Source organism: Trachemys scripta, chromosome 16 (assembly GCF_013100865.1).
Source record: "Trachemys scripta elegans isolate TJP31775 chromosome 16, CAS_Tse_1.0, whole genome shotgun sequence".
Lineage (NCBI taxonomy): Eukaryota > Metazoa > Chordata > Testudines > Emydidae > Trachemys > Trachemys scripta.
Genome location: NC_048313.1, coordinates 16,223,604 through 16,236,818, shown reverse-complemented (window position 1 = coordinate 16,236,818; position 13,215 = coordinate 16,223,604). Strand labels below are relative to the sequence as shown.

The window sequence follows — 13,215 nt, the reverse complement described above, 5'->3', positions numbered from 1 at the left end:
CCCCCCCGTGTCAGTCCTCCTGGGGGTGTCCCCCTCTCCCCCCCCCCGTGTCCGCCCTCCTGGGGAGCCCCGGGGGTATCCCATCTTCCCGTCCCTAGTGTCCCCCCGTCAGCTCTCCTGGGGGTACCCTAGTGTCCACCCATTTTTCTATCCCTTGTCTCTCCCCCCCAAAATCTCCTGTCACCCCCTGGGGTCTGAGGGCTGCCCCAATAACCCCACCGGGGCATTTCCCCCAATCTCTTCCCTTGGGGTGGCCCCACCTGATCCTCTTCCCCGGTCCTCGCCGTGGGATGCTCCTACAGCAGGTGTCAGTCACTAGGGCCACCCCCCTACTGTCCTTCCCCCCCCCCCCCCACGGCTTCTGCGCTAGGATCAGCCCCCGCACCCCACCAGCTGAGCGGCCTCTTGCCACCCACTCCTCCTCCCCTGCCCCGTGGCGGGTGCCTGCCCTGCGGGCAGGGCGATACTGGTTGGGGTCAGAGGAAGTGGTTACTCACACCCAGGCCAGACCAGCCCTCTTTAAATTGCTGGGTGGCTCTTTGACCTCCTTTTGGGGTGACGGGCAATCCCAGCTCAGCCCCTCCTCCGGCTTCCCCAGCTTGGCTGCCCCAGCGGGGAGCACTGGTGGGGAGGGGGCTGTTTGCTGAGCTGCCATCCTCCCCAATAGCCAAAGGGGAATTTCAGGGGGCGCCTCTGGGACTGGAGGCAATGACCCAGGAGGCCCCTGTCCGCCCTAGATTCCTGCGTTCGAGCTGGGTACCAGGGAAATATGTGCTGAGAGCGAGAGCTGGGAACAGACGGGCGCCCGCCCCGTTGCTTGGGACTTCTAAACTAGTCCGGGCAAAACCCTGGAGACGTGACCCCCGGAGGGAGCCTTGGCAAACGGCTGGGGAGCAGACTTGGGGTGTGTCTCCCCATCTCCCTGCTTGTCTGAACGTGGGCCTGACTCCCCCACCCTCCAAACCAGTGTTTAACCCCCCCGGCCCCCGAGAATCCAGGCTGCTGGGATGATCCTCTCCCAGGGAAGGGATTTGGTTTCGAGTCAGGCTGGGAAGCTTGTCAGACGGGAGTCTCCTGTCATGACACCCCTCCCCGAGATGAATGAACCCTTCCCCGCTAGCCCCCGCCACCAGGACATGCTGAGACTTCGTGCTCTGGAACAGGTGAGAGAGGTGGCTTTAAAAAAGGGCAGCTTCCTTTCATCCAAGGATCAGCCCCAGAGACGCATTTAGCAGGGGCCTGACAGGACCTGCTAAAAATAAAGACCGCTCAGACCTCAGCTGTGTTCTTGGTGCTGCCTAGTTTTACCCTTCTGCTGGAGAGGGGCGGTGCTGAGGGTCTGGTGGAAAGACCCATCAGTGGGTGAGATTTTTGCCCTGCAGAGACTTGGTCCCTCCAACCCTTAGATCATCTGTTCTTGTCCTAGGTGTCATGTGGTGCCCTTTCCCGTTGCTGGCTGAGGGTGGTGAGGGGCTGGTGGCAGAGGTAGAGAGAGATCCTGGTGGCAGAGAACATCCCCGGAAAGGCGCAATCCTCTAGTGGTAGACGGTGCCCTAGTCATTTTTTTGACTCTGAGGGTCCACACCTGACTGCGAGATCCTAAATGCACCTCTTGCCCCGTTCCTCCTAGCCCCAGACCCTAGGGGCCTGCCCAGCTTGGGGTCTGTGTGCTGAGGGAGAGGAAAGTAGTGAGTGCACGAGCCAAGAGCTGGGGTCCATCGCTTGCTCTGCTACAGACGCCCCTTGCTGGGAACAAGTTCCAGCGCTGCTCTGTGCCTCAGTTTCCCCTCTGTCCCTTGGGGGTGCTAGTTCTGCCCTGTCTCGCGGGGGAGGGGTGAGGATAAATACAGTAAAGATTGCGAGGCCCTCACATAAAATAGACACCCCCTACCCCAGGGTGTATTTCACACCTCGCGTATCCGTGCTGGTGTCTAAGGACTCTATCGGGGCTTTGTCTGTCCGTGTGATGGCCGGGCTGCTCCCCAGTTCCGTAACGCGGTTTATTTTTAAGATGCAAGCACTTTCTTGTTCAAGTCTCTGCTTCTTAACACTGGCTGGCTCCTTGTTTGCGGGGGCCGCTCAGCTGAATCCAGCCCCCCGCTACCCCCTCCCCCCAGTCACCAATTGCTCCGCTTTGAGGGGGTTGACAGAGGAAAACATGCAAACGAGGGCAGCCGGTTGTTTTCTGTGGTGAAACTGACAGTGGCTTTTTTTTTTCTCTTTGCTCTGAGCCCCTGCGTCATGGAGACCTAAATCTGTCCTTTTAGAACCTGGTCTGTAACTAATTTCTGACCCCCTGACATTTCCCTGGTGGGGGGAAATAGACCGCAGGCGGTCTTTGAAAATAACACACTATGGGGCTTGAATGTAACTGAGTAGCGCTGCCTTCCAATGCACGGATCAAGGGCTGGTCGCAAGGACCCCTGATCCTGCACCCCTCACTGGGGGGAAGCTCCCAGGAGCTTTGCCTGTTTAAGGCCAACGAGATCATGTAAAAAATTTGTAGGATTGGACCCACTGTGAGAAACGAGCTCCTTGATCACAGGGGGACGGGGGGGTTGAATCTAGGGGCTGTGTGAGTGGCGTGCTGGACCCAGCCTCCCCCTGTGTGGCCTCAAATAAGTTGCTGCCCCTCTCTGCGGTTCTGTTTTCCTCCTCTGAAGTGGGGGGGCCACGATCCTTCCCTTGTGTGTCTGTTGCGATGTGTGGGGCAGGGAGGGCCCTTCATCCTGGGGCAGTGGGGCGCTGGCGTCAGCCCGGCTACGAGAACGCTGGTCAGATTGGACAATCTCACCGAGAGGAAACGGACGGTTCGTTGCTGAGGTGCCGTTTTATTCCCTGGCCTGGTGTCTCTCCAGGGCCTGGGTTGGTGTCGTGGTCCTTGCTCCCCACACACCTTGTCTCTGTTCCCCGTTGAGTCTTTCAAGCCAGCAGAACCACGGTGGCCGTTTTAGCCAACGGCCGCTGGGTCGGGCTTGTAGTGATGGGATCATTCCACAGGATCTAAGAGTCGTCCCCTGCTCTAGCGACTAGACCCCACTTCCCTCCCATCACGCTTCAGAAACGCCCCATGTGCACCTCGCTCAGGAGGGTGTCTAGGGAACAGCAGCCAAGCTGCCTTCCTGCTCGACCAAACTGGCTCCCCAAGGGGGCATCTCATCAGCCTTGGCTCCCAGGTGCGGGCTCATCCTAGCCAGCAGCTGGGCCAGGCCAGTGACTGGAGCATCCCTGCTACTCTGGTGCACTTGGAAGATTTTTGGCCTATAAGTTTCCGCTGGCCTTTGTCCGCCTAGGGGAGGAAGAGCTCGAGTCGCTGGCTGAGACCAGGTGGGTGCCTGATGCCGTGTCCCTTCCTCCCCTGCCCCCGTGTGCTGCAGGTAGAGGAGCGATTCTCCCGTGTCCCGGAGCCTGTGCAGAAGCGCATCGTGTTCTGGTCCTTCCCGCGCAGCGAGCGCGAGATCTGCATGTACTCGTCCCTCGGCTGCCACCCCCCCGAAGGCGAGCGAGATTCCCGGGTGCCCTTCAACCGCGGCCTGCACCTACTGCAATCTGGGGCCGTCGACCGGGTGCTGCAAGTGGGTGAGTGTCGCCCGCTGGGGGCTTGGGAGTGGGGCAGGGTGGGGGCTGGGGCAGAGGGCAGTTGGGGTGGCCAAAGCTGCTGCATAGGATGATTCTCGCTGCGAGGGCATCGGCAGGGAACCCCTCAGTCCTTCTGCTCAGCCTGCCCGAGAGAGGGATTGGGGCCGGAGTTCCCCTGCCTGGCTCTGCCACGGACTCCTTGGGCAAGTCGCTGCGTCTCTCTGGGCCTCAGTTTCCCCAGATCTAAAACAGGGGCTGATCCTTCCTCTGTGGTCTCTATTTAGCTGTCGTTCTGTGTCTGTGCAGCCCATGCTAGCTGGAGGAGGGAGGATCTGTGTGGTGCCTGGCATGAGGGGGGGAGGATCATGGTTGGGGGGGTGCACCTGTGTGACATTTGGCATGACAGGGGGCCCCCCAGTCATGGACAGGGGACTCCATGTGGCACCCAGAACAACAGGGACCCCCACGTCAGGGGTGTCTGTGCAGCACCCAGAACAGGCCCCTAATTGGGATCAAGGGTTAATTTGTGAGTGACTGCGCAGCGCCTGGTACAACAGGGACCCCGATCAGTTGGGACTCCGGGGCTGAGCACGGCTGGGGTTTGTGACCCGGACAATTGCTGCCCTAAGGACTGGGCTGAGTCTCGGCTGCTGAGATGGGACGGGCCCACACCCTGGGATCCAGTCCTCTCACCCAGCCAGCATTGCTCTCTGGGTCCCGTTCCCCAGGGCTGGGTCCCGTCCGGCTTGCAACGTCCCCGGCCCTAGCCCCTTCAGGTCAGCACCGGCCAGGTCTGTGGGCGAAGCCCCATGTCCTGGTCTCACCTCCCTGCTGTGGACCGGCCACTCCCTGTCTCTAGTGTGGCGCCTCCTGGACCTGGCCGCTTTGCCTGTGAGCTCTCTCCCCATTCGACTCTATCCCGCCCCCAAGGGCTGTTCCAGGCCCTACAGGAGAAACTGTAGGCAGCTGGGGGTGGGGGGTATCTGTGCCCGCGCTAGCAACTCCTCCGCCAACTTCTAGGGCTTCCCGTCCCCTTCTCATTTAGGCAACAAACGTCTGTTTGTCTCTTTTAAACGTGGTTCCAGTTGGGGTCGGTGTTGTGTGAAATCTGGTTCTTCTCCCCGACCCTGGTGAAAACTACGATTCCCTTCACCCCAGTGGGGAAAATAAAACCCATGAGTTCCCCTGGCCCCAGGGGAATTGCCTGGGAATAGACTCTCAAAACTGGCCGAGGGAAGGTCTGGTACGGACAAGCGCACCCACAGCACAGCTTTGCCTGTGTGTATTGAGACTCAGACGCTCCTGTGGGATTTTCCTGGGGATGGATTTGAAATTTGCTCCTCACTGGGTCTTGGAGGGTCTGAAAATGCTCAACAGAGTCCCTTTGTTGTACAAGGGGATGCCCTCTGGGGTTCCTGCAGTGAGAAAGCCATGGACATAAGGCTCTCTGTCTTGCTCCGACGTCTCTCGCTGGGGGGTTGCGTGCCACGAGGCTGCAAGCTTTCGCCCCCACGGCGGTTGTCCCCAGAAGTATCTCCACGGAATGAGGACCCAGCAGCATCTCCAGCACCCAGCTCTGCAAATGCAGCTCCCGGGAAGGCGTTGGGTCTGGCACCGCTTGGCTATATCACGCCAGCAATCCTCTGTTGGGGAAAGGCCCAGGCGGACCTGGGAATTCAGGCCTTGTGAGCCTGTGCGTGCAGCTGTGTGCAGGGAGCCGGCTCCAGGTGCCGCTCCCGACGCTGCTTTGTATTCGGGCCCAATGGTGTGTCCGGCGTCCCTGAGCTACTAATGGAAAGGCCGATTTTATTTGGTAGGCGTCGTACACGTGGAAATGCGGTAGGGAAGGTGCTGAATGGGGTGGTTGTAGTGTGACCTCGTGGCTGGGGGCGGACGCAGGAGTCCTGGGTTCTGTTCCCAGCTCTGCCGTTGGCCTGCTGGGTGACAATGGGCAAGTCAGGGCCTGGCTCTGTGCCTCAGTTTCCCCATATGTAAAACGGGGGATAATCATTCTGACCTTGTTCGTGAAGCGCTTTGAGACGTGCTGCTGAGGGTCCCTGAACTGGGAGTCTGTTGTTCGTACACGGTAGAAACACAGGCCGATACAGCCACCGTGGCAGAGGACCCGTTTCCAACCCCCGGTTGTGATTTTGTGTGCACCGGACCTTGCCATGTCTCTGGGCTGTGATCCAGCCCTGATCTGCTCAGGGACACGTAGCACTCAGGTGGGCCCCATCACTAATACAGAGCCATGTGGCGCCAGCTACCTGGCCGCGGCTGGACCTGCAGGGCTCACGTGCCCTTCATTCCCAGCTCTCCTGACCTGCCCATCCCTGCATTCAAGGCAGGTTTGCTGATGTGAAATATCCAGGTGGGTGCCAGACCCAGCACCTTCTCCACTAGCTGAATTTGCAAAGCTGGGGCCAGAGCCATCCTGCCTTTCTCTAAGACGCTGCTGTGCCCTCGTTCTGCAGGGTTACTGCTGGGGCCAGTGGGGTGGCTTAACCTCGTGTGGTGTTGGTGTAAAAGCTCCCGGAGGGAAGGAAAGAGACTCTAGCAGATGTCTGAGCTAAAGAGCGTTTGGCTGCGGGGACTCTGTCTTGCAGCACGAGATTGGGCTGGGGGAGGGATAGCTCAGTGGTTTGAGCATTGGCCTGCTAAACCCAGCGTTGAGTTCAATCCTTGAGGGGGCCATTTAGGGATCTGGGGCAAAAATCTGCCTGGGGATCGGTCCTGCGTTGAGCAGGGGGTTGGACTAGATACCTCCTGAGGTCCCTTGTAACCCTGATATTCTATGAATATCAAGGGGACGTTGGTGAAATGAAAAGGCATCTTTTTCCAAACTGCTGGAAGGAAAGACTGTCTGACCGTTGGGTTAGCCTGTGGAACCCACGGCCACTGGATGGCAGCGGGGCTGAGAATTGAGCAGGGGTCAGAGGGATTGGATGTTTTACAGGGGTAACAACGATAGCTGCAGTTACTGCTAGCAGCCATCTGGGAAGGGATGGACGACTTCTTTCTTCAGAGCCGAAGCCAAGCTCTGACGAGAAGAGTATTGTCTACACTACAGTCTAAGCCTGGCTCTGACTCTCAGCGTTGGGCCGGTCCTGGGACCCTGCTGGGGTGGGGGGGTCTCAGCCCAAGCCCTGCTGTGACTCTGGTCCAAGCCCTGTCGTTTCACAGTGTGGACGCAGGGCAAGGTGCAGACCTGAGTCAGAAGATGGGCGCAGCGCGGAGGCGTCAGCGTGGCTGTGACACCCAGGTGCAGCCGTTGTAAACCCAGGCTTGTGCTGCAGTGTGGACGCCCTTGGGGAGACCTCAGGCAGGGGGCAGGTTATCCCTCGGGGGCTGCTGCGGGGTGGGTTCACTGTGCCCGGAAGCATAGGGAGGTGGACAGCTGGGCCTCTGCCCTGATCCAGGCGGGCAGTCCCTGTGCCCCTTCGTCCCAGCTCCTGGATGCTGGGGAGGCTCTGGAGTTCGAAATCAGCTGCCTCGAGCTCCTGGCCCTTTGCCTCCCGAGCAGGCTGGCGATGCCCCGGGGAGCGCAGGTTCCCAGGCCAGCCCAGGTGCCTGACCTCCTTCATGGCTCAGTGCCCGCCGGTTCCTAGAGCAGCCGGGTTAGAAACACATCCGCTCTCTTGGGAGCTTGTCCCCGGGGTGATAAACGCAGGCCCAGGTTGGGGTGGGGCCGGGCGCTCTTGGAGGTGCAAAGGGGTGAGCGGCTCCCCCTCGGGGCTGGGAGGGGAAAGGTGGCCGATTTCCGAGGGGGCACCGAGCATGCGGAGATGGGAAGCAGGGTGTGGGCCGGAGATCCGGGGAGCGGTTGTGTATGGGGGAGATGGAGGACCAGCCCCTCTGCCCCAGAGCTCCCATGGACGCTGGGGATTTCTGGGCGTGCTGTCCTGGGGTGGGGGGGAGGAGCCCCTGGTGCTCGCCTCGTGCAAGGGGAGTGGGCAGGGCCCACGGGGTGAAAGCCAGGACTCCACTTGTCCCGCTCCCCTGCTCCAAGCCGGAGGCAGTGCGGCTTCGAGTGCACCTGGCGCCGAGAGGCGACTCCCACTGCTGATTTGATGCCGGGTCTGGAGCAGCGGCAGCTGGGAGTCAGGACGCCGGGGTTCTTTTCGTGGCTCTGCCATGTCCCTACCCCGCGCCTCAGTTTCCCCTCCCACCCTGTGTCTCTTTGGACTGTGAGCTCTTCAAGGCAGGGACTCGCTGTCTGTGCAGCACCTGGCACAATGGGGCCCCAGTCTTGACTAGGGCCACCGTAATATCCCTAATAGTGCTCGCTGAAATCAGCCTGGTTGTAGCTCAGTTTGGCTGGCTCCTCCGGCCAGGGCTGTGTATTTCTAACGCCCTGGGTCGTACTGCTCTCCTCCCCCCGAGATCTCCGACCAGGGGCTTCTCGGGTCTGTTTCTGTATTTCGTCTCTAAGGACCCCGCGATCTAAATCTCACCTGCCCCTGAGATGCAGCCGCTTCTGGGGTGGAGCAAAGCGGCGCTGCTCAACAGGTCAGGATGGGAGGTGGGGGAGGATCGTACCAAAACGGCACGAGAGCGGCCATCGCAGTGCAACTGCTTGTCCGAATCCAGCCCAAACGCCGGGGTTCACGCCGCCGTCTTTGAGGAAGGAACTTTATTGCTGGTGGAGCCGAGGGCTCTGAGGGCCAGTGGGGATTGTTGAACAGCTCTGGAAAGTTGAGCATTTATTTCTATAATGGCAGTGGTTAGAGGCCCTTGCCCAAGCTACAGGTGCCTCTGGGGTGGGGCGCAGGGGCTGTTTGTACAGGGATCCCTCACCCAGCACTGAAATGCAGCAGCACTGGGGCGGGGTGCAGCAGCTGTGTACAAGCCACGCCCCCGCTTAAGACAGGAAGTGAAGAATCCTGCATCCCAGTGACGATTATAAGCTTGTTCCCCACTCTGGTTTCTGGTTCTCTGTGCTAGGGCTCCCTGGGGTTCTGGGTCCTGCAGCCCCCCTCTCCCCATGCCCTAGTGAGAGACGGTCCCTGCCCCACAGAGCTCGCACTCCCAGTAGAGGATTATTATCCCAACGTAGTAGATCGGGGGGGGGAGGGGGAGAAGAGGGAGGAAACTGAGGCACAGATTGACACTGACTTGCTGGACAACACCCAGAGTCTGGCAGAGCTGGGAACTGAGCATGGATCTCCCCAAGCCTAGCTCCTTCACCACCACCCCGCCCGGCCTTCCGAGCCAGCCGCGCAGGACCCCAGCCCCGGACTTTGGGTGATGTCTCTCTCTCTCCATGGGGGGTGGGTGAAATGCCTAGATTTCTCTCTGGCCTGGGGGGGGACGGGGCCCCTCTGGGTTGTGGGGACTCCAGCCGGGCTGAAGCACAGTCCCTGGGCGGTAACGGCGTCTGTTTTACTCCCCGCAGTCTCAGTCAGGGGAGAGTGGCCTGGGTGGCTGCTGTGTCCCTGACCCCGTCCTTCCCGGCACCCGCCGTTCCCACTGCCTGTTCCTCTTTCTAGTTCTAGCGCCTCCCGTGTGTGCCACTGGCTCCGGCCCAGCCTGTGGCGTGCGGTGACGTGAGCCGGCAGCCGCGGGTTCCACCCCCAGCTGTGTCACCGTGAGTCACCGCCTGGCCCCGGGCCAGTCTCGGTCAGACGTCAGCACCTGCCACGCATGCTATGACACGGTGGGGGGGAACTGGTTCCATCAGGGTGTCTGTGTCACCCCCTCCCACCTCCCCAATACCCGTCTCACCTGTGTGATTCACCTGCTGGGTGTGTGCCACACGGGCTGACCTCCCCTGCCCCTTCCTCCGGGCAAGCCAGCACTTGTCAGCCCAACCTCACGGGGATTCACCCGCCAACACCTGCTCCTGGCCGGGGGAGGGACTGCAGGTGACCCGGGGAGGGGAGGGGAAGGGCTTTTAATGACTTGAAACTCCGAAAGGGCTCCTGCCAAACGTGGGAACAAGTGCTAAGAAGGAGCACGAAAGAGCAGCACGGGCCGGCTGAGACCGGCTAAGGCCCAAAACGAGCTGCCCCTGGCGAGGGACACAAGCCGCGTTCCCCAGAGATTGCTTAAATGCGGCAGGAGCAAGAGAAAGGCGAAGGGAAGAGCCGGGCCACTACTCAGCGGGGCCGGAGAGCTGATCGCTGATGACCCCACGAGGGCTGAGGTGTTTAATGCCTGTTTTGCTTCGGTCAGCGCTACAAGGGTTAATGGCGACCAGGTGCTCAGCCCCGAGAAAGGTGCAAGGAGACTTGGAGCAATTAGCTGTATGCAAATCGGCAGGGCCCGGTGCGTTCGTCCTGGGTCCTTATGGGACCAGCTGAAGCAGTGTGAACCGTTGGAGAACTCCCGGAGGCCGGGTGAGGGCCCGGAGCCGGGCAAACGTGCCTTTTAAAAAGGGGAAGGAGATGGCCTGGGAACGAGAGACCAGTCAGCCTGACCTGGTTAGCAGGAAAGATACTGGAACAAACAAACAGTTGATAAGGGGTAGCCAGCATCTGTCAAAGGCAGACCAACCTCATGTCCTCCCTTGAGCGCGTTCCTGGCCTGGGGGGTGGGGTGGGCAGTAGCCGTGATGTATCTTGATTTTATGCAGGCGTTTGACCCAGTCCCACGTGACGTTCTCGTGAGCAGACGTGGGGGATGTGGTCTAGATGGAATTACGATTAGGTGGGTGCACAGCGGCTTGAATGACTGTGCTCAGAATCGTTCTCCGTGGTTTGGCCTCCAGGGGGGAGGACGTATCTGGTGGGGTCCCACAGGGCTGAGTCCCGGGTCCGGCACCATTTGCCGCTTTCGTTAATGACGCGGGTGATGGAGGGGCCGCTGATAAAATCGGCAGATGGCACCAGGCAGTGAGGGGCTGGCCGCGCTTTGGAGGCAGGATTCGAATTCAGGACAACTGTGACAGATCAGAGAATGGGTCTGAAATCAGCAAGATGCAGTTCGGTAAAGAGAAGAGGAAAATCCCGCGCTAAGGAAGGAAAAAGCAAAAGGCAGAGCTACAGGACGGGGACAGGGCCGTCCCTAGGGGATGCGGGGCCCGGGACAGAGGTGCAGAGTTTCTAATCTGCCAGGGGGTCCTTTCCCTCCCCTCCCCCGGCTCTGCCCAGGCCCCACCCCCAGTCAACCCCTCCCCCCAAGGCCCCACCCCGCCTCTTCCCCACCAAGTTCCGCCCCCTCCCCCAAGTGATCTGCGCCCTCATCCCCGCCATCGCCTCCTGACGCCACGAAACAGCTGATCCCTGGCAGGCGGTAGGCGCAAAGGGGGAGACGCTGATCGGCAGGACCCACTGTGTGGGGTGATGGTGGATCACAAATTGAATATGGGCCAGCAATGGGATGCAGTTGCACAAAGTGGGGCGAGGTCACAGGCGTGGGGTGTGTCAGGCCCGGAGGTCGGTGTTGGGGGGGCCACACTGGAGGGAAGTCGGGGAGAATCCGGGGGAGAGCCTTGGCCTGCGAGGAAAGGGGTGAAAATAGGGCATGGAGGAATTGCCGGCGTGGATTCGGCACGTGCCCTGGAGCTCTTGGGCTCCTGCAGGCTGGAAACTCGGTTAGCCAGAGGACAGGGATGGATTGTTCTCCGGGGCCGCTGGAGGCAGGACAAGAAGCCCTGGGCTTCATCTGCAGCAGGGGAGATTTTGGCTGGGTATTAGGGGAACCGTCTAACTCTCAGGGCCAGGTGTCCAAGGGGGGCTGCGGGATCCCCATCACTGGAGCGTTTCAGAGCCAGTCGAGGTTTCCTTGGCCTGCCTGGGCGCAGGGGGGCTGGAGGTGGTGACCTCATGAGGCGTCTTCCCGACCGACCTGGTGAATCTGGGACATTGAAGCTGAGGGAGGAAGCTGGGGGCCGACTCCCGGGCAGCACCTAGAGACCTCAGCTGAGACCGGAGCCTTCGTTGGGCCAAGCACTGCGCAGATTCCCCACGGCAGCTCCACCGCCCAGGATCAGGGGCCCCTGTTGGGCCAGGCCCTGTGCAGGCTCTGACTGAGATCGGGGGCCCCACTGCGCCAGGTGCTGCCAGACACACGGGGAGAGATGGTCCCTCCCCCAGAGAGCTCCCAGTCTCCATAGACAATGGGCAGGAGGTGTCTAGTGGTTAGAGCAGGGGGTCTGGGACCCATAACTCCTGGGTTCTGCCCCAGCTCTGGGAGGGGAGTGGGGTCTAGCGGCTGGAGCAGGGGACCACCTCCCCCTTCCCACAGCAACCCTGTCCCCTCCTGCCCCCAGGCTTCCACCTGAGTGGGACCGTGACGGAGCCGGCCGGCCCCAGCGAGCCGGAGCGGAGCTTCCACGTCTCCATCAGCTTTGACCGCTGCAAGATCACGTCGGTGAGCTGTGCCTGCGACAACCGGGACATCTTCTACTGCGCCCACGTGGTGGCGCTGTCGCTCTACCGCATTCGCAACGCCCGGCAGGTGGAGCTGCGCCTGCCCATCTCCGAGACCCTCTCCCAGATGAACCGTGACCAGCTGCAGAAGTTCGTCCAGTACCTGATCAGCGCCCACCACACCGAGGTGCTGCCCACCGCCCAGCGGCTGGCCGACGAGATCCTCCTGCTGGGCTCCGAGATCAACCGGGTGCACGGTACGGGGGGGCCGCCTCCCATTGGCTATGGAGTGGGAGACCCCTGGGTCGCTCTCGGCCCTGGGATCCGCCTCCCATTGGCTACGGAGTGGGGGGACTCTGCCTCCCCCCATTGGCTGCTGGGCGGGGCCCCTAAGTTGCTCTAGAGCCCAGGCCCTGCCCCTGATTGGCTGCAGAGCAGGGGCCTCCGTCCCTGTGCCCAAGAGGGGAGGTGGAGTCCCGGGGAGCAAGGGTTCTAGCCTGCTGACTTTGTTCCCCCCCCAGGTGCCCCAGACCCCACGGCTGGCGCCGGCATCGAGGACGCCAATTGCTGGCACCTGGACGAGGAGCAGATCCAGGAGCAGGTCAGGCAGCTCCTGTCCAACGGCGGCTACTACGGAGCCAGCAAGCAGCTGCAGTCCATGTTCAACAAGGTCATTCCTGCCCCCGCCCCCCAGCCTGGCTGTGTCCCTCCCTTCTGCCCCCCAGGTTGGGTCCTGTCCCCCCCATGGCTTCCCCCAGAACAGGGGTCCCTGCTGATCACTCTCCCCCAGCCTTTTGGCTGGAGCTGGCTCAGGCCCCTCTTCCCATGGAGGGAGCATGTCACTGCCTGCCCCCTTTGCCCTGCAGTGCGGGGGTCTCTGCTGTAGCTAAGGGGGGAGCAACCCTGGGCTGGGGGGGACAGGGGACTCCTGGGCTCCCCCCTGGGCTTTGGCTCCATCTGCCTCGGGCCGCAGTGGTTGCAAGCCCCCCTGAATCTCTCCCACCCCCCCAGGTGCGCGAGATGCTGCGGATGCGGGACTCCAACGGCGCCCGCATGCTGATCCTGATGACGGAGCAGTTCCTGGAGGACCCGCGCCTGGCCCTGTGGAGGCAGCAGGGAGCCGGCATGACGGACAAGTGCCGGCAGCTGTGGGACGAGCTGGGTAAAGGAGGGAGCCTCTTAGACTAGCACCTCCCAGGCTAATCTGCTGGTGCCCCTCACTCCTGACCCGCAGGCCCCGCTATGCCAGCCCTGGGCTCACAGCCCTGCCGGTGCCCCTCACTCCCGACCCGCGGCCCCGCTATGCCAGCCCTGGGCTCCCCTC

The 13,215-nt window shown here is 61.5% G+C and overlaps 1 protein-coding gene across 1 annotated transcript in view; it reads left to right on the top strand.

Annotated features, from left to right (window-relative positions):
* Nucleotides 1-3,381: 3,381 nt before the first annotated feature.
* ZSWIM4 (zinc finger SWIM-type containing 4) overlaps nt 3,382-13,215 on the top strand; it is a gene marked incomplete at its 5' end in the record, with an annotated part of 16,676 nt that continues 6,842 nt past the window's right edge. The window contains 4 exon segments of the mRNA XM_034792728.1: nt 3,382-3,579; nt 11,792-12,148; nt 12,413-12,561; nt 12,903-13,053. Coding sequence (XP_034648619.1) covers nt 3,465-3,579; nt 11,792-12,148; nt 12,413-12,561; nt 12,903-13,053 — 772 coding nt within the window.